The sequence below is a fragment of the Leucopleurus acutus genome (genome assembly GCF_964270905.1).
Source record: "Leucopleurus acutus genome assembly, chromosome: 18".
NCBI lineage: Eukaryota > Metazoa > Chordata > Mammalia > Artiodactyla > Delphinidae > Leucopleurus > Leucopleurus acutus.
The window spans coordinates 67,823,008-67,841,608 of NC_139160.1; the positions used below are offsets into that span (position 1 = coordinate 67,823,008).

The 18,601-nt window shown below is 37.5% G+C and overlaps 1 protein-coding gene across 1 annotated transcript in view; it reads left to right on the plus strand.

Annotated features, from left to right (window-relative positions):
* Positions 1-18,601, plus strand: part of TM9SF2 (transmembrane 9 superfamily member 2) — a 57,738-nt gene that overhangs the window by 35,330 nt on the left and 3,807 nt on the right. Inside the window, exons 10-16 of the mRNA XM_082859689.1 lie at positions 2,070-2,202; positions 4,501-4,620; positions 7,359-7,416; positions 10,516-10,675; positions 12,442-12,593; positions 13,808-13,919; positions 17,417-17,588. Coding sequence (XP_082715815.1) covers positions 2,070-2,202; positions 4,501-4,620; positions 7,359-7,416; positions 10,516-10,675; positions 12,442-12,593; positions 13,808-13,919; positions 17,417-17,588 — 907 coding nt within the window. The remainder of the gene's footprint in view (positions 1-2,069; positions 2,203-4,500; positions 4,621-7,358; positions 7,417-10,515; positions 10,676-12,441; positions 12,594-13,807; positions 13,920-17,416; positions 17,589-18,601) is intronic.

The following is an 18,601-nucleotide window of genomic DNA, read 5'->3' on the forward strand; positions in this document are numbered from 1 at the left end:
ATAAGATATATGAAAAAGTAACAGCTACGATTTTCCAGCACAGATGAAAGATAAGAATCCATAGATAAAGGATACACAATATATGCAAGGAATAAATAAAATGAAATCCACACCTAGATCAACTGGCCAAAACCACAGAACACCATAGAAAAGAGATCTTAGAATCAGCCAGAGGGGAAAAAGAGTGAACATCTGCAAAGGAAAAACAATTAAATTGGCCATGGAAGCTCAAAACATAATATTTTTAAATTGGTAGTGAGAGAAATTAACTATTTACATAGAATCATGTACTCAGAGATGCTGTCTTTCAAAAATGAAGGTGAAATACCTTTTTCAGACTAACAAAACCAGTTGACCACCAACACACCTTCACTTGAAGGAATGTCTGTACAAATACTTCAGCAGTGAATCAGTCTGTCAGACCTGAAGGAATTACTATAGAAATACTTTAGTAGAAAATAAATAACAATCCTAAAGAGAGATTTAGGAGGATTGGTGAAGAAATTCCAAGTAAATATTTTCTATATATAATAATAATGAGTCTAAATTTGGAGGTTAACAAAAGTGTATCAACAAAGAAAAAATAGATTTGATGAATAGTTTTGGAAAAGGGGGGTGGCCATCTAGTAAAAAAATAAGGTAGATTCCAACTTTATTGCTTATATTGAAATGATTAATGATCTAAATGAAAATGTGAAACTATAAAATACTAGAATGTTAGTTTTTAAATCTTGTCTACTGCTCGCAAAGATAGAAATTTGAGTGGGAATTTGGGGGACGGATACAGATGTACCCTGGATGAAATGTTAAGTGAGGAGGCTGAAAAAATACCAGGGACCAAATTTTGAAGGACTTCTAAGCTGTGCATTCTGAAGGTCATTGAGAAGCTGTTGAAGAATATTAAACAGCAGTGAAGTGGCCAGATTCATGTTTCAGGAAAATCACTTGAACATTATGTGGAGAATCGTTTGGAGCCGGGCAATATTGGAGGCACAGAGACCAGTCAAGAGACTGTTAGAGAGTTCCCAGAGATAGGGGATGGTGGCAGGGAAGAAGTAGGGAAGTGGGCAGATAGATACAGAGGGTGTTCAGGAGGTGGGATGGAATACTGATCGACCAGTTGACTGTGGAGAGGGTGGAAGAGGGAGAGAAGCCAGTGAATGACCCCACGTTTCTGGTCTGAACCACCTGATTAGTTAAAAGGATCTTTCTGGTTCTGTATTGAGAATCGACTGAATGGAGACAAGGGCAGAAACAGACTAGTTTAGTGAATTCCGTGAGAGCCAGGTGAGAAGGGATGGTTTGAACCAGGGGCTAGTGGTGGATCCTGTAGATATATTTTAGAGCTAGAACTGTAAGAATTGTTAAAGGATTGTATGTGAAGTGTGAAAAAAGTAAAAGGAGGCATCAAGGATGACTCTAAGGATTTGGGGATTGAGCAGCTGGAAGGATAGAGCTTTTATCTACTGAGGGAGAGTGCAGGTAGAGCAGGTAGAGGCGGGGAGAGAGAATCATTTCCACTGTGGATAATTCTGTTCAAGGTGTCCATTAAACAACCCAGTGGAGCTGTTGATTAGGCAGGTGTGTATGTGTGTCTGGAGATAGGGGAGCAGTTTGGGCTGGTGACACAAGCTTATTAATATTTTCACAGCTAAGCCTACTATACAAGCAAAGTAGCTATGAGACCTAATACCATTTGCTTGTTTTGGGGATTAGTAAGTGTAGGTTAAGAAGACTATAGAGTATGACTTAAAATCGCCATCAAATTGGATCATAAAGCTTGACTTATTAGACTAGAACTAGGTATCACATTATCTTTGTATTACTTTTTAAAGTTTCTCAGTAACTATATTTATAGACCTTAACACACAACATTCCTTTCAAAATAATTCAAGAAAGCTACATAAAGCTCCATGAGTCAAGCTTTATACTTCAAAACTGAAATAAATATTAACATTTGTAAGGGTTTTTTTTTTAGATTTCCATATCCGCATATTCAACAGTGAACAAACTGTCTAGTTTTCTTGGTGATACCACATGGCACTTAAACGATTTTATTTCCTTTTTAGGAGGATGCCCAGGAAGAATTTGGCTGGAAGCTAGTTCATGGTGATATATTCCGTCCTCCAAGAAAAGGAATGCTGCTGTCAGTCTTCCTGGGATCAGGGACACAGATTTTAATTATGACTTTCGTGACTCTATGTAAGTGTTAAGTGAAAATTACAAAGTAGAAATTACTTTCTCTAAATAATTATTTGAAATCCAGTTTTCCTGAGTTGTAGCCAGGCTAGGTTGTTTCTGAGAGTCCTCTTGGTTCTCAGAATCTGTGTGCTTTGGCCATAAGTGACCTGGGGCAAGGTTAGCTGTGCCAGAAGTTGACTCTGCATGTCTCCCTCACAGCTGCATAGAGACCAGGACTTTGTTGTGGGAGCACTGGAGCTGCAGATGACTAGATCCTCAAAGACCATCTGGGTCTGAGTCTGGGCAGCCTGGCAGCAGGGTCACGCAGGTTGACTATCCTGTCCCACCAGAGCGTAAGGTTTCTTGGCTTCCACTGAGAGAGAAAGGAGAAGGGGATGGGACAGGAAGCTCTTTGTAGACCTTTCCATCTTGGCAGGATTTAGGAAGCAAGACCTCTTTCTTTGTCTAGCAGTGTTCAGGAAAGATCTTCCTACACAAAAAGTCTCTCTTCCTTGTGCCACCTGAAAATCTTCAGAAATTTTATTAAGGTTTTGTCAATTAGGACAATCTTTTTCTTCTCTTTTTTTAAAAATAGAAATCCCTTAGAGGTATTCATCAGCTGCAGGAGTGGCTCTGAGACTATTCTCTGGAAATATATTAATGCCATGGTCTTTCAGTTTTCCTAGTTACAAGAGAAAAAACTGTTTATGAAAAGAATTTTCTGAATTATGCATTCGTTTCCCCATATTTCCTTTATTGTTGTGTGCTACTGATGAACAGTAACACATGAATGTTACTAGAAGAATTCAGAAACCACTGACCTTTCAATAATTTTTTTAGCAAACATTTGTCATTATGTTTGGTTGCATATTAAATACCTAATACTATAATCATTTTCTACTAGTAAAATTGTTCTAAGATTTTATGATGCAATTAACCACATAAATGTTTGGGAAGAGAATTATCAATGCCAGATGTCTGGCACCTGAATAAGTTTGGGGTTTACTGATTTGCACCTTTCAGCTCAGTTTGAAGACTAACTAGAACATGTTTATCTACTAACAACTTAGATAAGGAGATGCCGGTGTGATGGGTGAGGCTAGCATTTGTCAGTATATTACACTGAAGAGGGTACGTTGGGAAAACGAGTCATGAAGGAGGTTTGGACACAGGCGATTGCACAGAATCCCCAGAGCGCTGAGGTGGCGTTAGAGCAGAATGGATGCTTGAGGGTGAAATTCTGCTTCAAAATTTTATTGAGAGCTGCCTTCTGCCCCTCTCCAATCTTTGTTTGGGTCAGCTAGAAAGTAAGCTTGTAAGGAAGGAACGTTTCAGAGAGCCTAGGTTAGAAAGTGATAGGGATTGTTTCCCTTTACTGCTCGAATATGGACTGTTTTGCTTCAGAACAATCCATTTCTCAGGCCTGGGAGGAACTGGGGGTGGGGGGTGCACCTTAGCTGAAATTCCAGTAGACCGTCTAAAGTTACCCTGTCTGGTTTCCTGTCATCGATTGTGAGTTTCTCCTCTTCAGTTGGTGCTGATCAGAGGGTGTGCAATGGTGTGTGCTTGGCTGTGTGCACCCAGGGGAAACACTGGAAACTTTGGTGCTCCTGGGATTAGAAAGCCACCTGCATCTGTTTTTGGATTTCTTTCTGAGAAAACCGTAACTTCTGACTTGCAGTTTAAAGCTAGGAATTGCTATAAATATAAGATAGTACTTCTTTTCTTATTAGTTGGGAGGGTTATATAGGGAAGAACAAATAAAACGAACTAGCTGAATAAGGGTAGGAACCAGAATTTCCCAAGTCATTGACCAAGCCCTTCAGTAACTTGTGTTCACAAAACAAATAGTACTATGAAATCTTTTTTCCCGTTTTGTTCTTTGATTAGATTCTTTCTTATCTCTTTATGTTTTAATGTTACAAGGTTTTTTTCACCCCAGAGGACTCAGTATTGTTTTTAAAAGGAACAAAAAGTGAGAATATTTTATAGTGGGAATATTTTTTATTGATGTTACTTTTAAAAGCTGTGCTTGAATCTCAGAAGAGCTGAAAGCACTCATGAGCATCCAGTGCGCCTCTGCTGATAACAGGAAAGGTGGGGTCTTACGGACCCTGACAGGAGACTTCCACATTGGAGCTTGCTTTATGTGTGATCCTATAGACACAGTGCCTTAAATATTAACTAAGTTTCAGTATGGTTGCCTGGTAAGAGAGCATATTTTCATGAAGTTGTATTTAGTTCATTGTTTAAAAAATGAGAGGGGTCTTCTGTCACTTCAAAGGAAACCACAATAAAATTCATAACTTTATTTTTTAGTTTTTGCTTGCCTGGGATTTTTGTCACCTGCCAACAGAGGAGCACTGATGACTTGTGCTGTGGTCTTATGGGTGCTGCTGGGCACTCCTGCAGGCTATGTCGCTGCCAGATTCTATAAGTGTAAGTAAAAGCCACCCCGCTGGGCGTTCAGATCAGGAGTCTAACCTGCTGCGTTAGTTGTCTGAGCCTTTGTGTCTGGCGGCTGATGCTCTTTAAACAATACGTGTTAGAGGTGTGTATCCTTATTTAATGAAGCTTGTGAAGTGGATGACTGTCCAGAGATTTGCTCGTTCAGACATGCTTAAACAGTGGGTTAAACAGATTTGGGTGCTGCTTATCCATCATCCCGTCTCTCCTCCTTAAGTTTTGACATCACAGGTTTGGCTGAACAACTTAGATTTGCTACATTCATAGAAACATATTTAGACTAATAAAGGAAAAACTGTACGAGTATCACTGATTTATTCATTAAAACAAGTAGTACAGGGCTTCCCTGGTGGTGCAGTGGTTAAGAATCCGCCTGCCAGTGCAGGGGATACAGGTTCGAGCCCTGGTCCGAGAAGATCCCACATGCCACGGAGCGGCTAAGCCCGTGCGCCACAACTACTGACCCTGCGCGCTTGGGGCCCGTGCTCTGCAACAAGAGAAGCCACTGCAGAGAGAAGCCCGCTCGCCGCAAGTAGAGGAAGCCCGCGCACAGCAATGAAGACCCAGTGCAGCCAAAAATAAATAAATAAAATAAATAAATTTTTAAAAAACAAGTAGTATATACAGGAATACCTTATATGAGAGAGGTCGTACTTACATCAATTTAATATTTATAAAAGTGAACTGTACTTAGAGTAAATTAAGATCTCACAGTTTTAAAGAGCCCTGAAGTAAGTTACTTTTGTAGCATGATTTGTTGCATTCTCTTGTATTCTTGCTTTCCAGAAGTAAAATAAAGTTCAGTGAAAAAAAGGATCAGAGCCACAGAGTAAGGATGGGGATATGATTAGATGACTTAGAAAGCAACTTTGCTGGGGTCAGTAAATGCCAGAGTTTGCCCTGCTTAGGAATCCTGTAGTCACGTTGAGACGGTCCCATAGGTAATCTGTGGGATTTAAATTTAAATGCCAGGGAGATGCTGACGCAGGGCTAGGGTTGCCCAAGGCCTTCTGATAGGAATAAGGTTTAGGGAATAACCCTAAAACACAGTAGGGTTACATAGGTGCCTTAATGTGTGGTTGGCTAGACTCAACCCCAAATAGAAATATTAGACTTTGCTAGATGCATAGAGTATGTGAAGTTCTGTATTCATGTATGTGTGTGTGAGTGTGTTTAATTTCTGTGAATTTTGTCAGAGTTCTTTTATTCTTTCATTCTTTTCTAACAGACATAGGATTAGGGTGGTCAGATGTATTTTAACACATATGAGGTACGGTTGGACCCCTGCCTGCTCCCCCTTTCTCACTGTTTCTGTGTACTGGGTTTCTTTGAGTTCTTCAGTCAGCCTGTGTACCTGCCTTCGTACATGCTGTTCCCTCTACTTGAGTTCTGATCCGTACTCGCTGCCCGACAGACACACCTCCCCTTCATCTTCTCTCCGTCCTTCATTTCTCCTAGCTGCAGATTAAGTAGCATATTAATCAGGCAGAACATTCTGAGACACACTGTCATGTGGCCCTAGTCAAAAAATGCTTCATTTTATAGAAGCATTTTTAATGTTTCAAAAAATATATGAGGATTTTGAGTAGAATTGTATTAAACCCAAAATTCATAATTTCACAATAGCCTACCAGTAATGCTATGAATTCAAATCATATATATATAATTTGTTGTTTTCTTTTAGGGCAAGAGGTACTTAAAATTGCTTATAAATTGTTAAAACTTTTTTTAAAAATCAAAGCGGTTTTCAGATCTCAGCCAGTTTTATCTCCAACTTTTAAACTAGGAGCAGAGGAGTATTTTCTTTTTATTTTTTACTCTAGAAACTTAAGTTTTGTTTTTGTTTTGCGGTACGCAGGCCTCTCACCATTGTGGCCTCTCCTGTTGCGGAGCACAGGCTCCAGACGCGCAGGCTCAGCGGCCATGGCTCAAGGGCCCAGCCGCTCCGCGGCATGTGGGATCCTCCCGGACCGGGGCACGAACCCGCGTCCCCCGCATCGGCAGGCGGACTCCCAACCACTGCGCCACCGGGGAAGCCCGAGACTTAAGTTTTTAATTGTTTTTTTTAAAGTGGGGGAAAAAAAATAGAGAGGGGCAAAGGAGAGTAAAAAGTTTGTAAGTAAATTTGTTCTGTCAAGTGGCCATAACCCTTCTACTCTTCTTGGTCACCTGATCCTACACACTGATCTCCCCACCGCCACCCACGGCCTACCTGAAACTACAGTGCTGGAGGCATCCTGGAGACTCAGACCTACTATGGACATTGAAGTGTGTTGCATGTCAGGCTTGAGGGTTCCTAGTTTTATAACAAATTCTGAAACTGACCTCAAGATAAACGAGACTCTGCAGTGCACCCTTTTTCCATCTAGTCCCATTAATTAAAACTGGGTTAGAATTTAAGGGTTTGTTTTGTTTTGAAGTTAAAAAGATTAGAAAAGGAAAACTGGTTTGGATGACTTTCCTTTGACACTAGATTTATTTTATGTGACACAATCTTTAGAGCGGGACTTATCCGGGGCAGTCCTGTGATGTGCATCTCTGATTTGGATCATTAGATTAGGGAGTATTAGGACATTTGCTAGTGTCATTTTCTACGAATAGGCCCCCAGTGCTGTCTGTTAATTTGTCCGATACCAGACATGAGGTATGGATATTTGGTTTGCTTTGAAGAAAAGTCTTTATGTTAATGCCCCTTTTGGTTTGTTCTACAGCCTTTGGAGGTGAGAAGTGGAAAACAAACGTTTTATTAACATCATTTCTTTGTCCTGGGTAAGTGAATTTTTCAATAATAACTTGCTTGACATAGTCATATTTTAGTTCCCAGAATTTCTGGCCTGTAAGTCTAATCTTTTCTGTCTCTATGTACCCCAGAAAATGAATTTAATTTTTAAATAGTGAATATTTAATAAACATTTGCAGAATGGCAACTACATGTCTTATCTGGAAAGGATACCTTTAGACATGAGAAATTTTATATTCCTTTTCTTAAAAGTCTGTTTCTTAGTCTGGCATATTGTCATGTAAGGCTGCGTATAAAGTTTTTGACCTAATCACAGAAATGAATCCTCACCTGAAGATCGTTCAGGCAGGCATACATTTTCGGATTTTTATCATGAGTATAGCTACTTTTAAGCATATTCCATTAATTAGATTAGAGTAACATATACCAAAAATGAAAAAAACAACCACCAACATAAAAAAACAGAACATCTGTGGTGCTTTGGAAGATAGTTTCTGATATCAACTATCTGATGTGTGTCTGGTCCTAGAAATACAACCCAGTTTATCCCCCGCTCACAGATTAATGGAGGGCAAGAACTGGCCTCTGCATAATCAGCAGCAATAAAGTAGGCCAACGGTTAAATCTTGAAGCCAGGACTGTTCCATTTGCAGGCCAGAAATGAAAGAATAGCTGGCATTTTTAGACATGATTGGGTTAAATAGTCTCAGATTTTCACCTCCGTTGAAGATTCACATGCCTCTCAGCCATTCATGTTGTATTCAAATTTTTATGCTTTCCTCAAGCCATATCCTTTGTCTTCTTTCCCTCTGCTGGCAGTTGAAGAAGTGCCCCTCCTTACCAAGACTGTCAGCCACAGTTTCCTTTGGAATCTTGCCTTTCAAACATCCCCCCGATCTCTGACATAATCCATTTCTCTCTTTCTCTGTGTTCTGGTCACGTGTTTCATCTCTTCCTACAAATATGCTTACGTTTCCCATATTCTAAAAAGAGCTTCCTGTAAGCATCTTCTAGTCTACTGTCTTTCTTTTCAGTTTTCAACAAAATGCCTTGAAAAAATAGTCTATACTCCCTTACTGTGATTTTCTTAGCATATATTTACATTGTAAACCCACATAATCTTTTTCCCACATCACTTTAGTGAACTTCTCTCTGAGGTTACCAAAGATGTTCCCATTTTCAAATCTAGAAACCATTTTCCCTGTCTTTACCTCTTTACATTGTGTAACGTTGGAATACCTTTTCCTTGAAACTCCTTCCTTTTTGCCTTCACAGAAATTATCCTATGCTAGTTTTTTACATCTCTTACCAAACCTTCTCTGATTTATCATCTTCATCCCACCCTTAAAAACAGGTGTTCACCAGGGGATGATGAGGTAAGTAGAGAGAAGGAGAAGAGCCAAGAACCCAAGTCCCCAGGGCAAAGGGAATTGGTGTTCATCTAGGAAAAGAAGGATCATTTGATAATATGAAATCAATTCATAAATGTTTTTTTATAAATAAGCACCTGCATATAATTATTGCAGTAGGCACAGCAAAATGGCATTTGATAATATTAAAGATTGTTTCCAGATTTAAAAAGAATTTAATGGAGAGAGAAATGCTGCTCCCTTCTATTAATAAAAATCTCATCTCTGATTCAAAACCAACATCGTTTAATGATGAAACACTAGAGACATTTTCATAAATCACTTTTAGGGCTTCAGTTATTTAAGTTCTAGTTACATTAAGACATGAAACAAAAAGAAAGGTGGAGATTATATTATTATTTATTGGTGACATAATTTGTATACAGAGAACATAAACAAATTTGAGCTATAAACTTGTAGAATTAGTAAAAGAGTTGGGCAAAATGGCTAGATATCAGCCAATATGTCAAGATTATGAATACCACCAGTAGCAAGTGAAACATCTTAATGGTAGTGGTAGTTGTGTGGGGAAAAGACTATTCACAGGAGTATTAGCAACAGAAAAACTTTGCAACACCTGAAGTAACTTCTCAAAATAGGGACAGTCCATATGACAAGTCTACAAAGCTTGTTAGAGATACATACAAATTCACCATGTTACCTGATGAGAAGACCAAGTATTGCAAAGGCATTTGGAGGGGTCCTGTGGCTGCCAGGATAGAGAACACAGAAGTAGACCATGTATACACAGAAGCATGCTAGACATGGCATCATGAACCAGAGGAACAATGTAAAATGATGCTGGGACAATTGATTGTCCACATGAAGGGAGAAAAATTCTCTTCTTACCTCACACACATGAAATCAGTTCCAGGTGGATTAAAACCCAAATGTAACGGGTGTAACAATTAGACAAAAATTTAGAAGAGTATTTTTATGAGCCCGGGTTAGGAAAGGCTTTCTTAAGTTACACAAAAGGTAAAGGAAAAAATTGATCACTTTGATAACATTAAAAACTGTGGGGGGGGGCGGTATACAGAAGTGATTATAGTATTATTACAGCCATGTTTTAAAAATGTACTCATAGAAGAATGACTGAAAGGGACGAAGTACACATATGTTTGGGTTCTTAAAAGTCATAAACTAGGAGAAAGGTATTTAACAAGGAGTTAGTTGCTAGCGTATATAAATAACTCACATACGTGACTTTGCAAAAGCCCTGCGACCCAAATGAAAAATGAGCAGTGGGACTTCCCTGGTGGTGCAGTGGTTGGGGGTCCGCCTGCTGGTGCAGGGGACGCGGGTTCGTGCCCTGGTCTGGGAGGATCCCACGTGCCGCGGAGCGGCTGGGCCTGTGAGCTGTGGCCGCTGAGCCTGCGCTTCCGGAGCCTAGAAAGCCAACAAACACAAGGATGCTCAGCTGCAGTTGTCAATAGGAAATGCAAATTAAAACAACAAAGTTAACAATCCCAAGCATGATGAAAATATGGAAAGAGGTAAATTTCATAAGCTGCTGGTAGGAGTTTAAGTCAGGCAAAACCAATCTGAAGAGCAACTCGGCAGTTTCTACTAAAGTTTTAAATTCACATACCCTATGGCTCAGCAGTTCCACTTTCCTTGTGTATAACACAGAAATCATGATATTAATTATATATGATTGCTACTATATCATTTTGCTTCCACCTCAGGTTTTACCCAGAAACCTATTGTGTCTTTCAGGATTGTGTTTGCTGACTTCTTTATAATGAATCTGATTCTCTGGGGAGAAGGATCTTCAGCATCTATTCCTTTCGGGACATTGGTTGCCATATTGGCTCTTTGGTTCTGCATATCTGTGCCTCTAACATTTATTGGTGCATACTTTGGTTTTAAGAAGAATGTAAGTTTATAGGTGTTAACTTACTCAAATGAATCTCAACTGTGGAAGTTAGCATATGCCACTTTAAAAGACATATGTATCTAAAAGATACAAACTAGTCCTGTGGGATCTGGATTTCATAGAAAAAATTGATGACTTCTTAGTTTGACTGCAGTCCTTCTTAAAATAGTACTCGGAAGAGTGTGGTAGAGAGAAGTTATGGATGTAAACTTAGATTTCAAAGTTTTGTAAGTAAATGGAAATGGAAACTAAAATGGATTAATAGGAAATGAAATGCTAATTTAAACTAATGAAAAATTTGAATGTGTTACATTAAAAATAATTACTTTTTTTTAACCTAAAAAGTACATGCATTTTTTTCTTAGCCATAGTGTTTCTAATCTATATTACTTAACTAAGTAAACTGGGTAAAACTGAGTATGGGTTAGGAAGTGAAGCTGTAAGAAAAGTAACTATACAGTAAGAGTAACAATTTTTTTAATATGTAGCTTTGGAATAAATTTTATATGCTTACCTGCTAATATTTGATTTTAAGAAATATTATAATCAAGTCTCAGTCCCTCCCTCCAGTCTTTCGGTCTCCACCTCTGCTGCCCCCTTTCTAACCTCACGCTAAGAGGAAAATGAGAATTCTTCAGTGTCCTCCTCTAACTCCACTTCGCTATCTTTGCTCTCCTCTGAAAGTATCTCCACAAGGTTAAGAGAAATTACGTAGTGTAGTACACTTTGTGAGGGGACCTGGAAAAACCTTGGAAGAAACTTATCTACTTTGACTTTTAAGAGACTTCAGAGTCTCCACTGCACCTACCATGCCAGGCTACTAAAAGATTTTTCAGTTCTTTGGCATTTTGTTTAATTCATGACTTAAAATCTATATAGCATAAGTAGTAAACTGATATGGTTTGAAATTTTTTTAATTAAATAGATTAAATAAGTACTTAAAATTCTAAAAATATAAAAATTGAAGAACAATTTAGTGGGTCTCTGCCTATATACACATATACCTACATGTAAAATAATCTAGTCCACAGGAGTATAATCTGAATGAGAATATCAAGTTTTAAATTTTGATATGTCATCACAAAACCTATAGAAGTATGTTTTTGAACTTTTTTGCAAGGAAATGAATTTCTGCATATGTACTCTTTTTTCCTCTTATGTAACTATCTTTAGGTACTTTAGGTTCCATGTTTTTATACTACCATGTAATGTGTTACGAAAGGGAGAATAATTGAGAACATCACCAATAATTTAGGATTATAAAGCTTCATAGAGCCATTCATTATCTTCTTCGTGTTCTTAAGTCTTAGTAAAATTGAGCAATTTTAATAAAGATGGCACTGTCCATCTCCAAAAAAAATACATTGACCACAGTTTCAGAACCAGCTGATTTCTTACAGCAAGTATGTAATTAAAAGGAAAAACTTAACTCTATCTTTTTATTAAGTACTATTTTCTGAGTACTATATTATCTCCTTCTGTGTATTCCTTACTTTGTCTGAAGCCATTAGTCATTGGATCACTGCTGGAAACAGTGGTGGCTTGTTCCAGAAGACAGACTGAATATTGTACCTGATGGTATCTGGTTTGTTGCTTCTAAATACAAATGTCATCTGGATGACTCAGGTAGACTGTGTCGCCATTCGTGTCATCATGGAAGCTGAGAAAAAGCAGGCAAATAATCTAGTACAGAGAAGAATTTTTTCCTTTCTGTACTAGATTATAGATATATAATTATGAATCCTTTCTTTTGTTTTTTTCTGAAGGCCATTGAACACCCAGTTCGAACCAATCAGATTCCACGTCAAATTCCTGAGCAGTCCTTCTACACAAAGCCGTTACCTGGTATTATCATGGGAGGGATTTTGCCCTTTGGGTGCATCTTTATACAGCTTTTCTTCATTCTGAATAGTATTTGGTAAGCTAAGGACTAAGTCAAGTCCTCTTATTCCCATTCCCATTATATGTAGTACTAGCTTTCTCTTTTTGTTTATATGGATTACTATTTATACCTGATAAATGTAAGCCATTCTCCAATTATCAGAAATCTTAAGAGACAAAAGGTTATCTTTTCAGTGTGAGAAAGAATAATTGTGATAAGTTATTATTAATCAAGTGCTTATTATTTCTTACTTAATTCTCAGACCTCTGTAAAGTGGGTATTATCCCATTTTACAGAGGTGAAAATGAGATTTTGGAGGTTAAGTAATTTGCCTGTGTCACACAGCTACATTTTCTATATGGCAGAAAATTAACCTAAATCTCTCCAAATCTGTGCTCTTTAATAAGTCATCTGTAGTGCTTCAGAGGAGATGCTCTGAGCTCTTGATAGAGTGTATTCAAGCCAGCATTGGAGGAAGGGTTGAGCTAGACAACTTTCAAAGTCGTTTCTTGGGCATCCCCTGGTGGTCCAGTGGTTAGGACTCTGCACTTTCACTGCTGAGGGCCTGGGGAACTAAGATCCCACAAGCCGCATGGTACAGCCAAAGGGGAGAAAAAATCACAAAGTCGTTTCTTATCCCAAGATCCCTTCATTCTCTGATTTCTTGTTCGAATGGGAAAGCACATAGTGGCAATTTCAAGCCTCACTGTTAGGGTGTGTACATTGCAGTATATCATGATCCTTATTTGATCGCATTGACATATGTTACAGAAAGTGCCAAGGTTCCAGGTAGCATTGTCAGAACTAAATTGGAGCTTTTTAGTGATTAGAACTTGTCTTTCATTCCTGACCGTTAGTGTTTTTTCCAAATTCAACTGATTTTTATCATATATGATAAGAAACAGTATGTACCAAATGTAACCTTTTCTTAGTTTCGCTCTGTCTTCATATTAATTTTTTAATCAAATTTGTCTGACTCACCAGTAGACAGATTGGCTAAGCGTATTTGAATAAATAAGAGTTTTAGGTTCTCCCTCAACAGGAAGGCAGAGTCCAATAGCACTGCTGCATCCTTCCTCCCCTTGCCCCGCCCCTGCCCCATCACTGTCTAAATCTACGAGAATTTGTCTTTGATTAGTTGGGAGAAAAAGCAAACATTTTCAGTTCAAGAAAAATGAGAAGAAGATTGTGTCATTTACTGTGTCAAAGAGAAAATATTTATAGCTTCATCTTGACATGTTTGATTATAGGTCACACCAGATGTATTACATGTTTGGCTTCCTGTTCCTGGTGTTTATCATTTTGGTTATTACCTGTTCTGAAGCAACTATACTTCTTTGCTATTTCCACCTATGTGCAGAGGTATGTATTAGCAATATTCAATTATGTTAATTTGTGGACAGTATTTATAATTTTGGCATAAGGCCACTTTGAATACTATTACAGTAAGACCCCTACATACGAACGAGTTCTGTTCCAAGAGCGCGTTCGTAAGTCCAGTTTGTTCATAAGTCCAACAAAGTTAGCCTAGGTACCCAACTAACACAGTCGGCTATATAGTACTGTACTGTAATAGGTTTATAATACTTTTCACACAAATAATACATAAAAAACAAACAGAAAAAATAAATCATTTTTAATCTTACAGTACAGCACCTTGAAAAGTACGGTAGTACAATACAACAATTGGGGTACAAGGGCTGGCATCGAGTGAACAGACAAGAAGAGTTACTGACTGGAGGAGGGAGGGGGAGGGGGAGATGGTAGAGCTGAAGGATCGTCAGCAACAGGAGACGGAGGGCAAGCTGCAATTTCACTCACGCCTGACGCTGATGGCACAGGTCAGGTGCTGGTTCCTTGCTGGAACCAGGTGCACATTCGCATCTTTGAAAGTTCTCAACTTGAAGGTTCATATGTAGGGGACTTAACTGTAATTGAAGTGATTTCTGTAAATATGTGTTATTAAGGTAGAAATTGACCTGTATTCCTAAATCGAATGTAGCCTTCTTTAAGATTGAATTAAGATAGTATCCTAATTCAGTATATTTATTTATTTAGAGCTTAACTTTAAAATGTTAATTTCCTGAGAATAACACATTTTGCTGAATTTTTATTCTTTAACTGTCTGACTTTAAAATTAATATTCTTTTTTTGTGATACAGACACTGGTAGACTGAAAATTCAGTGAAAATAAACATTTTAAGTGGAAAAATTCATTAAAACATTTCAGAGATTACATTGTTATGAGTTATATACTTGGCAACATGGTGATGTGTGTTGGTGTCCTTAGGTGACTTTTAAAGATTTAGATTGTGTTAAATCATTCTTTTATAGTTGTTTTCTATACAGGAGATAAAATCTGACTTTGTTAAACTTGAGACGCTTTTTTAAAAAATTGAGGTTAAGTTCACATAACATGAAATCAACCATTTTAAAGTGAACAATTCAGTGGCACGTACTACATATACAGTGTTGTGCACCCACTCTCTCTGTCTCAAAATATTTTCATCAACCCTAAATAAAATCCCATACCCATTAAGTAGTTACTTCCCGTTCTTCTCTCCCCTTCAGACCCTGGCAACCACCAATCAATCTGCTTCTGTCTCTGCAGATTTATCTGTTCTGGATATTTCATGTAAATGGAATCATACATTATGTGTGACTTTTGTGTCTGGCTTCCTTCACTTAGCAGAATGTTTTAAGGTCCATCACACTGTAGCATGTATCAGTGCTTCATTCCTTTTTATAGCCAAGTAATATTCCATTGCATAGATAGATGTACTCCAGTTTGTTTATTCATTCATTCATTGATACACATTAGGTTTGTTTCCACCTTTCGGTTATTGTGAATAGTGCTGCTATGAACGTTCGTGTACAAATATTTATCTGGGTACCTGTTTCCAGTTCTTTGGGGTATATATGTTGGAGTGGTATTGCTGAGTCATACGGTTATTCTTTGTTTAACTTTTTGAGGAACCATCAAGCTTTTTTTTCCACAGTAGCTGCACCATTTTACATTCCTACTAGCAATGCACAAGTGTTCCAGTTTCTCTACATCCTTGCCAATACTTGCTATTTTCTGGGTTTTTAAAGTATAGCCATCCTAGAAGGTGTGAAGTGGTATCTCACTGTGGTTTTGATTTTCATTTCCCCAATGACTAATGATGATGAGCATATTTTCTTGGGTATCTTGTTTGGTAAAATGTCTAATTCCTTTGCCCATTTGTAAGTTGGGTTGTTTATCTTTTTGTTTAATTGTTAAGAGTTCTTTCTATATTCTGGATACTAGACCTTTATCAGATACATGATTTGTAAATTTTTTCTCCCATTCTGTAGGCTGTCTTTTCACTTTCTTAATGATGTCTTTTGCACCAAACTTTTAATTTAGAGGGTCCGATTTATCTATTTTTTCTTTTGTTTCTAAGAATTCATTGCTTAAATCCAAGGTCGTGAAGATTTACCCCCATGTTTTCTTCCAAGTTTATAGTTTTAGATCATTGATCCATTTTGAATTAATTTCTGTATGTGGTATTAGTTAGGGGTCCAACTTCATTCTTTTGCATGTGGCTATCCAGTTTTCCCAGCACCTTTTGTTGAAGAAATTATTCTTTCCTTATTAAATGGCCTTGGCAACCTTGTTGAAAACACATTGGCCCATAGATGGTGTGGGTTTATTTCTGGAGTCTCAGTTCTGTTCCAGTGGTATATATGCTGTTTTTATGCCAACACCACACTGTTTTGATTACCATGGCTTCATGTTACGTTTTGAAATTGGGAAGGGTAAGTCCTCCAACCTTGTTCTTCTTTTTGAAGATTATTTTGGCTCTTTAGGGCCCTTTGCAATTTCCTATGACTCTGAGGATTGGCTTTTTCATTTTTGCTAAGAAGGTTGTTGGAATTTTGATAGGGATTGCATTGAATCTGTAGGTTGCTTTGGAGAGTGTTGCCATCTTAACAATATTAAGTCTTCTGATCCATAAAAGCAGATGGCTTTCCATTTATTTAAATCATCTTTAATTTTTTTTTAGCAGTGTTTTGTAGTTTTCAGTGTATAAGTCTTTCACCTCCTTGGTTAAATTTATTCCTAGGTATTTTTTTCTTTTGGATGCTGCTGTAAATGGAATAATTTTTTAAACTTCCTTTTCTGGATCATTCATTGTCAGTATATGAAAACACTGATTTTCATGTTGATTTTGTACCCTGCAACTTTGCTGAGTTCATTTATTAGTTGTAGAAGTTTTCGTGTGTGGATTCTTTAGGATTTTCTAATCTTGGTGTACTTTTGAAATATATATATTTTTTACATATTCCAAAGGGTAAGATTGTGAAGTATCTTTTAGAAGATCTCTTGCTAAGCTGTAAGCCACTTTATGTAAAAGTAAGAGAAGCTGTATTTAAAAACCTACCTTATATAAATTGTTAGTAATAACTAAAAATGGGTTTCAACCAGGTTTTTTTTTGAGCATAATCTTCCTAATATAGAGATGACTAGACTATAAGTAATACTAATTTTGAATTATGTAACTAAGCTCTTCGTATATTTCTTTTCTTTTTGGGAAACATACATTTTAAAATATAGCCTAATGCTTCATTATTCATAAACTGTTTAAGATTTTTCTAAACGTTTTTAGCCAGTCTTTAAGTAGTTCCATCAAAGGTAGAGGGTGCTTCTCAGCACCTTTAGTGAGGAGAGAAATTAGCAAAGTTCAGTGTGAGAAAGAGACTGGAACCAATAGCAAAAATTAGGTTTGGGGTGCTATTTCACTTAGCTATGTTTGCTTTATAACTTTATTCCAGTACATGTTATCTATTAATTGGAAAGTATTTCTTGATCTTTCATTTTTTTCTTTTCTACCCAGGATTATCATTGGCAATGGCGTTCATTCCTTACCAGTGGCTTTACTGCAGTTTATTTCTTAATATATGCAATACACTACTTCTTTTCAAAACTGCAAATCACAGGAACAGCAAGTACAATTCTGTACTTTGGTTATACCATGATAATGGTTTTGATCTTCTTTCTTTTTACAGGTGAGAATTAGAACGAGTTATTTTTAGTCAATAAGTTTTTAGGCAGATTACAATTATTTTAACTTGCATCCAAATTACAAGTTCCTAGGCAAATTACAATTGCATGAAAGCTTGTGGCTACTCAGTGCTCCTGTATTTAGTTTTGAGTGCAGCTAAGCATAGTTTGGTCTGCCTCCCTGTGAGGTGAATATCGGTAAACCGAAGGTGAGAAAACAGAACCTAAGGGAGAAGACTAAACGGGGTCCATTGTTATGCTGCAAGTACAGGGGCATCTCAACCAGTAGTTCTCAAGGTTTTCCCCTGTTAATCGCTTAGTGGAACAGTCGTGCTTCTGCTCATTTCAGAAATAGCATAAAAAGCTCTAACTACCTAAGTTTAGGAGTAAGTAGAAATTGAGGCCGTGAAGTCAAGATGAGATTGAGAATAAATGATATCAAGAAAAGATAATCATAGGACATCCCTTATTCCAGAAGTTTTAAACTACAGTTTTATATCTCCACTTTAAAATCCAAGTACCTAATGGGACACAGTGTGCTTTATATTGGTATTTCTATGTGTATATCTTCTCTGTCTACCTAGATAAGTTTTCTGTATCTCAGAGCCCTGTGGGTGCTTGGTCAGCATTTGTGGAAGGGCTACACCAAAAAAAAAAAAAAAAGATTGGAGGGACCTTTCTTTGTCATAAAAAATGTACATCTAAAATTTTATCTAAGATTGTGTTGCATGCTATGTGAGGAAATATAGGAGTCAAAAGAAAAAAACTTAAAAATTTTTTTTTTTAAGTTTTTATTTTTGGCCTCACGGCATGTGGGATCTTAGTTCCCCGACCAGGGATCAAACCTGTGCCCCCTGCACTGGAAGCACGGAGTCTTAACCACTGGACCTCCAGGGAAGTCCCAGAAAAAAACTTTCTAAAAAATTAGAACTTTTCTATTTTTTACTCATCTGTTAACATTTAAGAAAATTAGGTAGAGTTTTGAAGTACCCCTGTTGCTATGTCAGTATGTAACAAG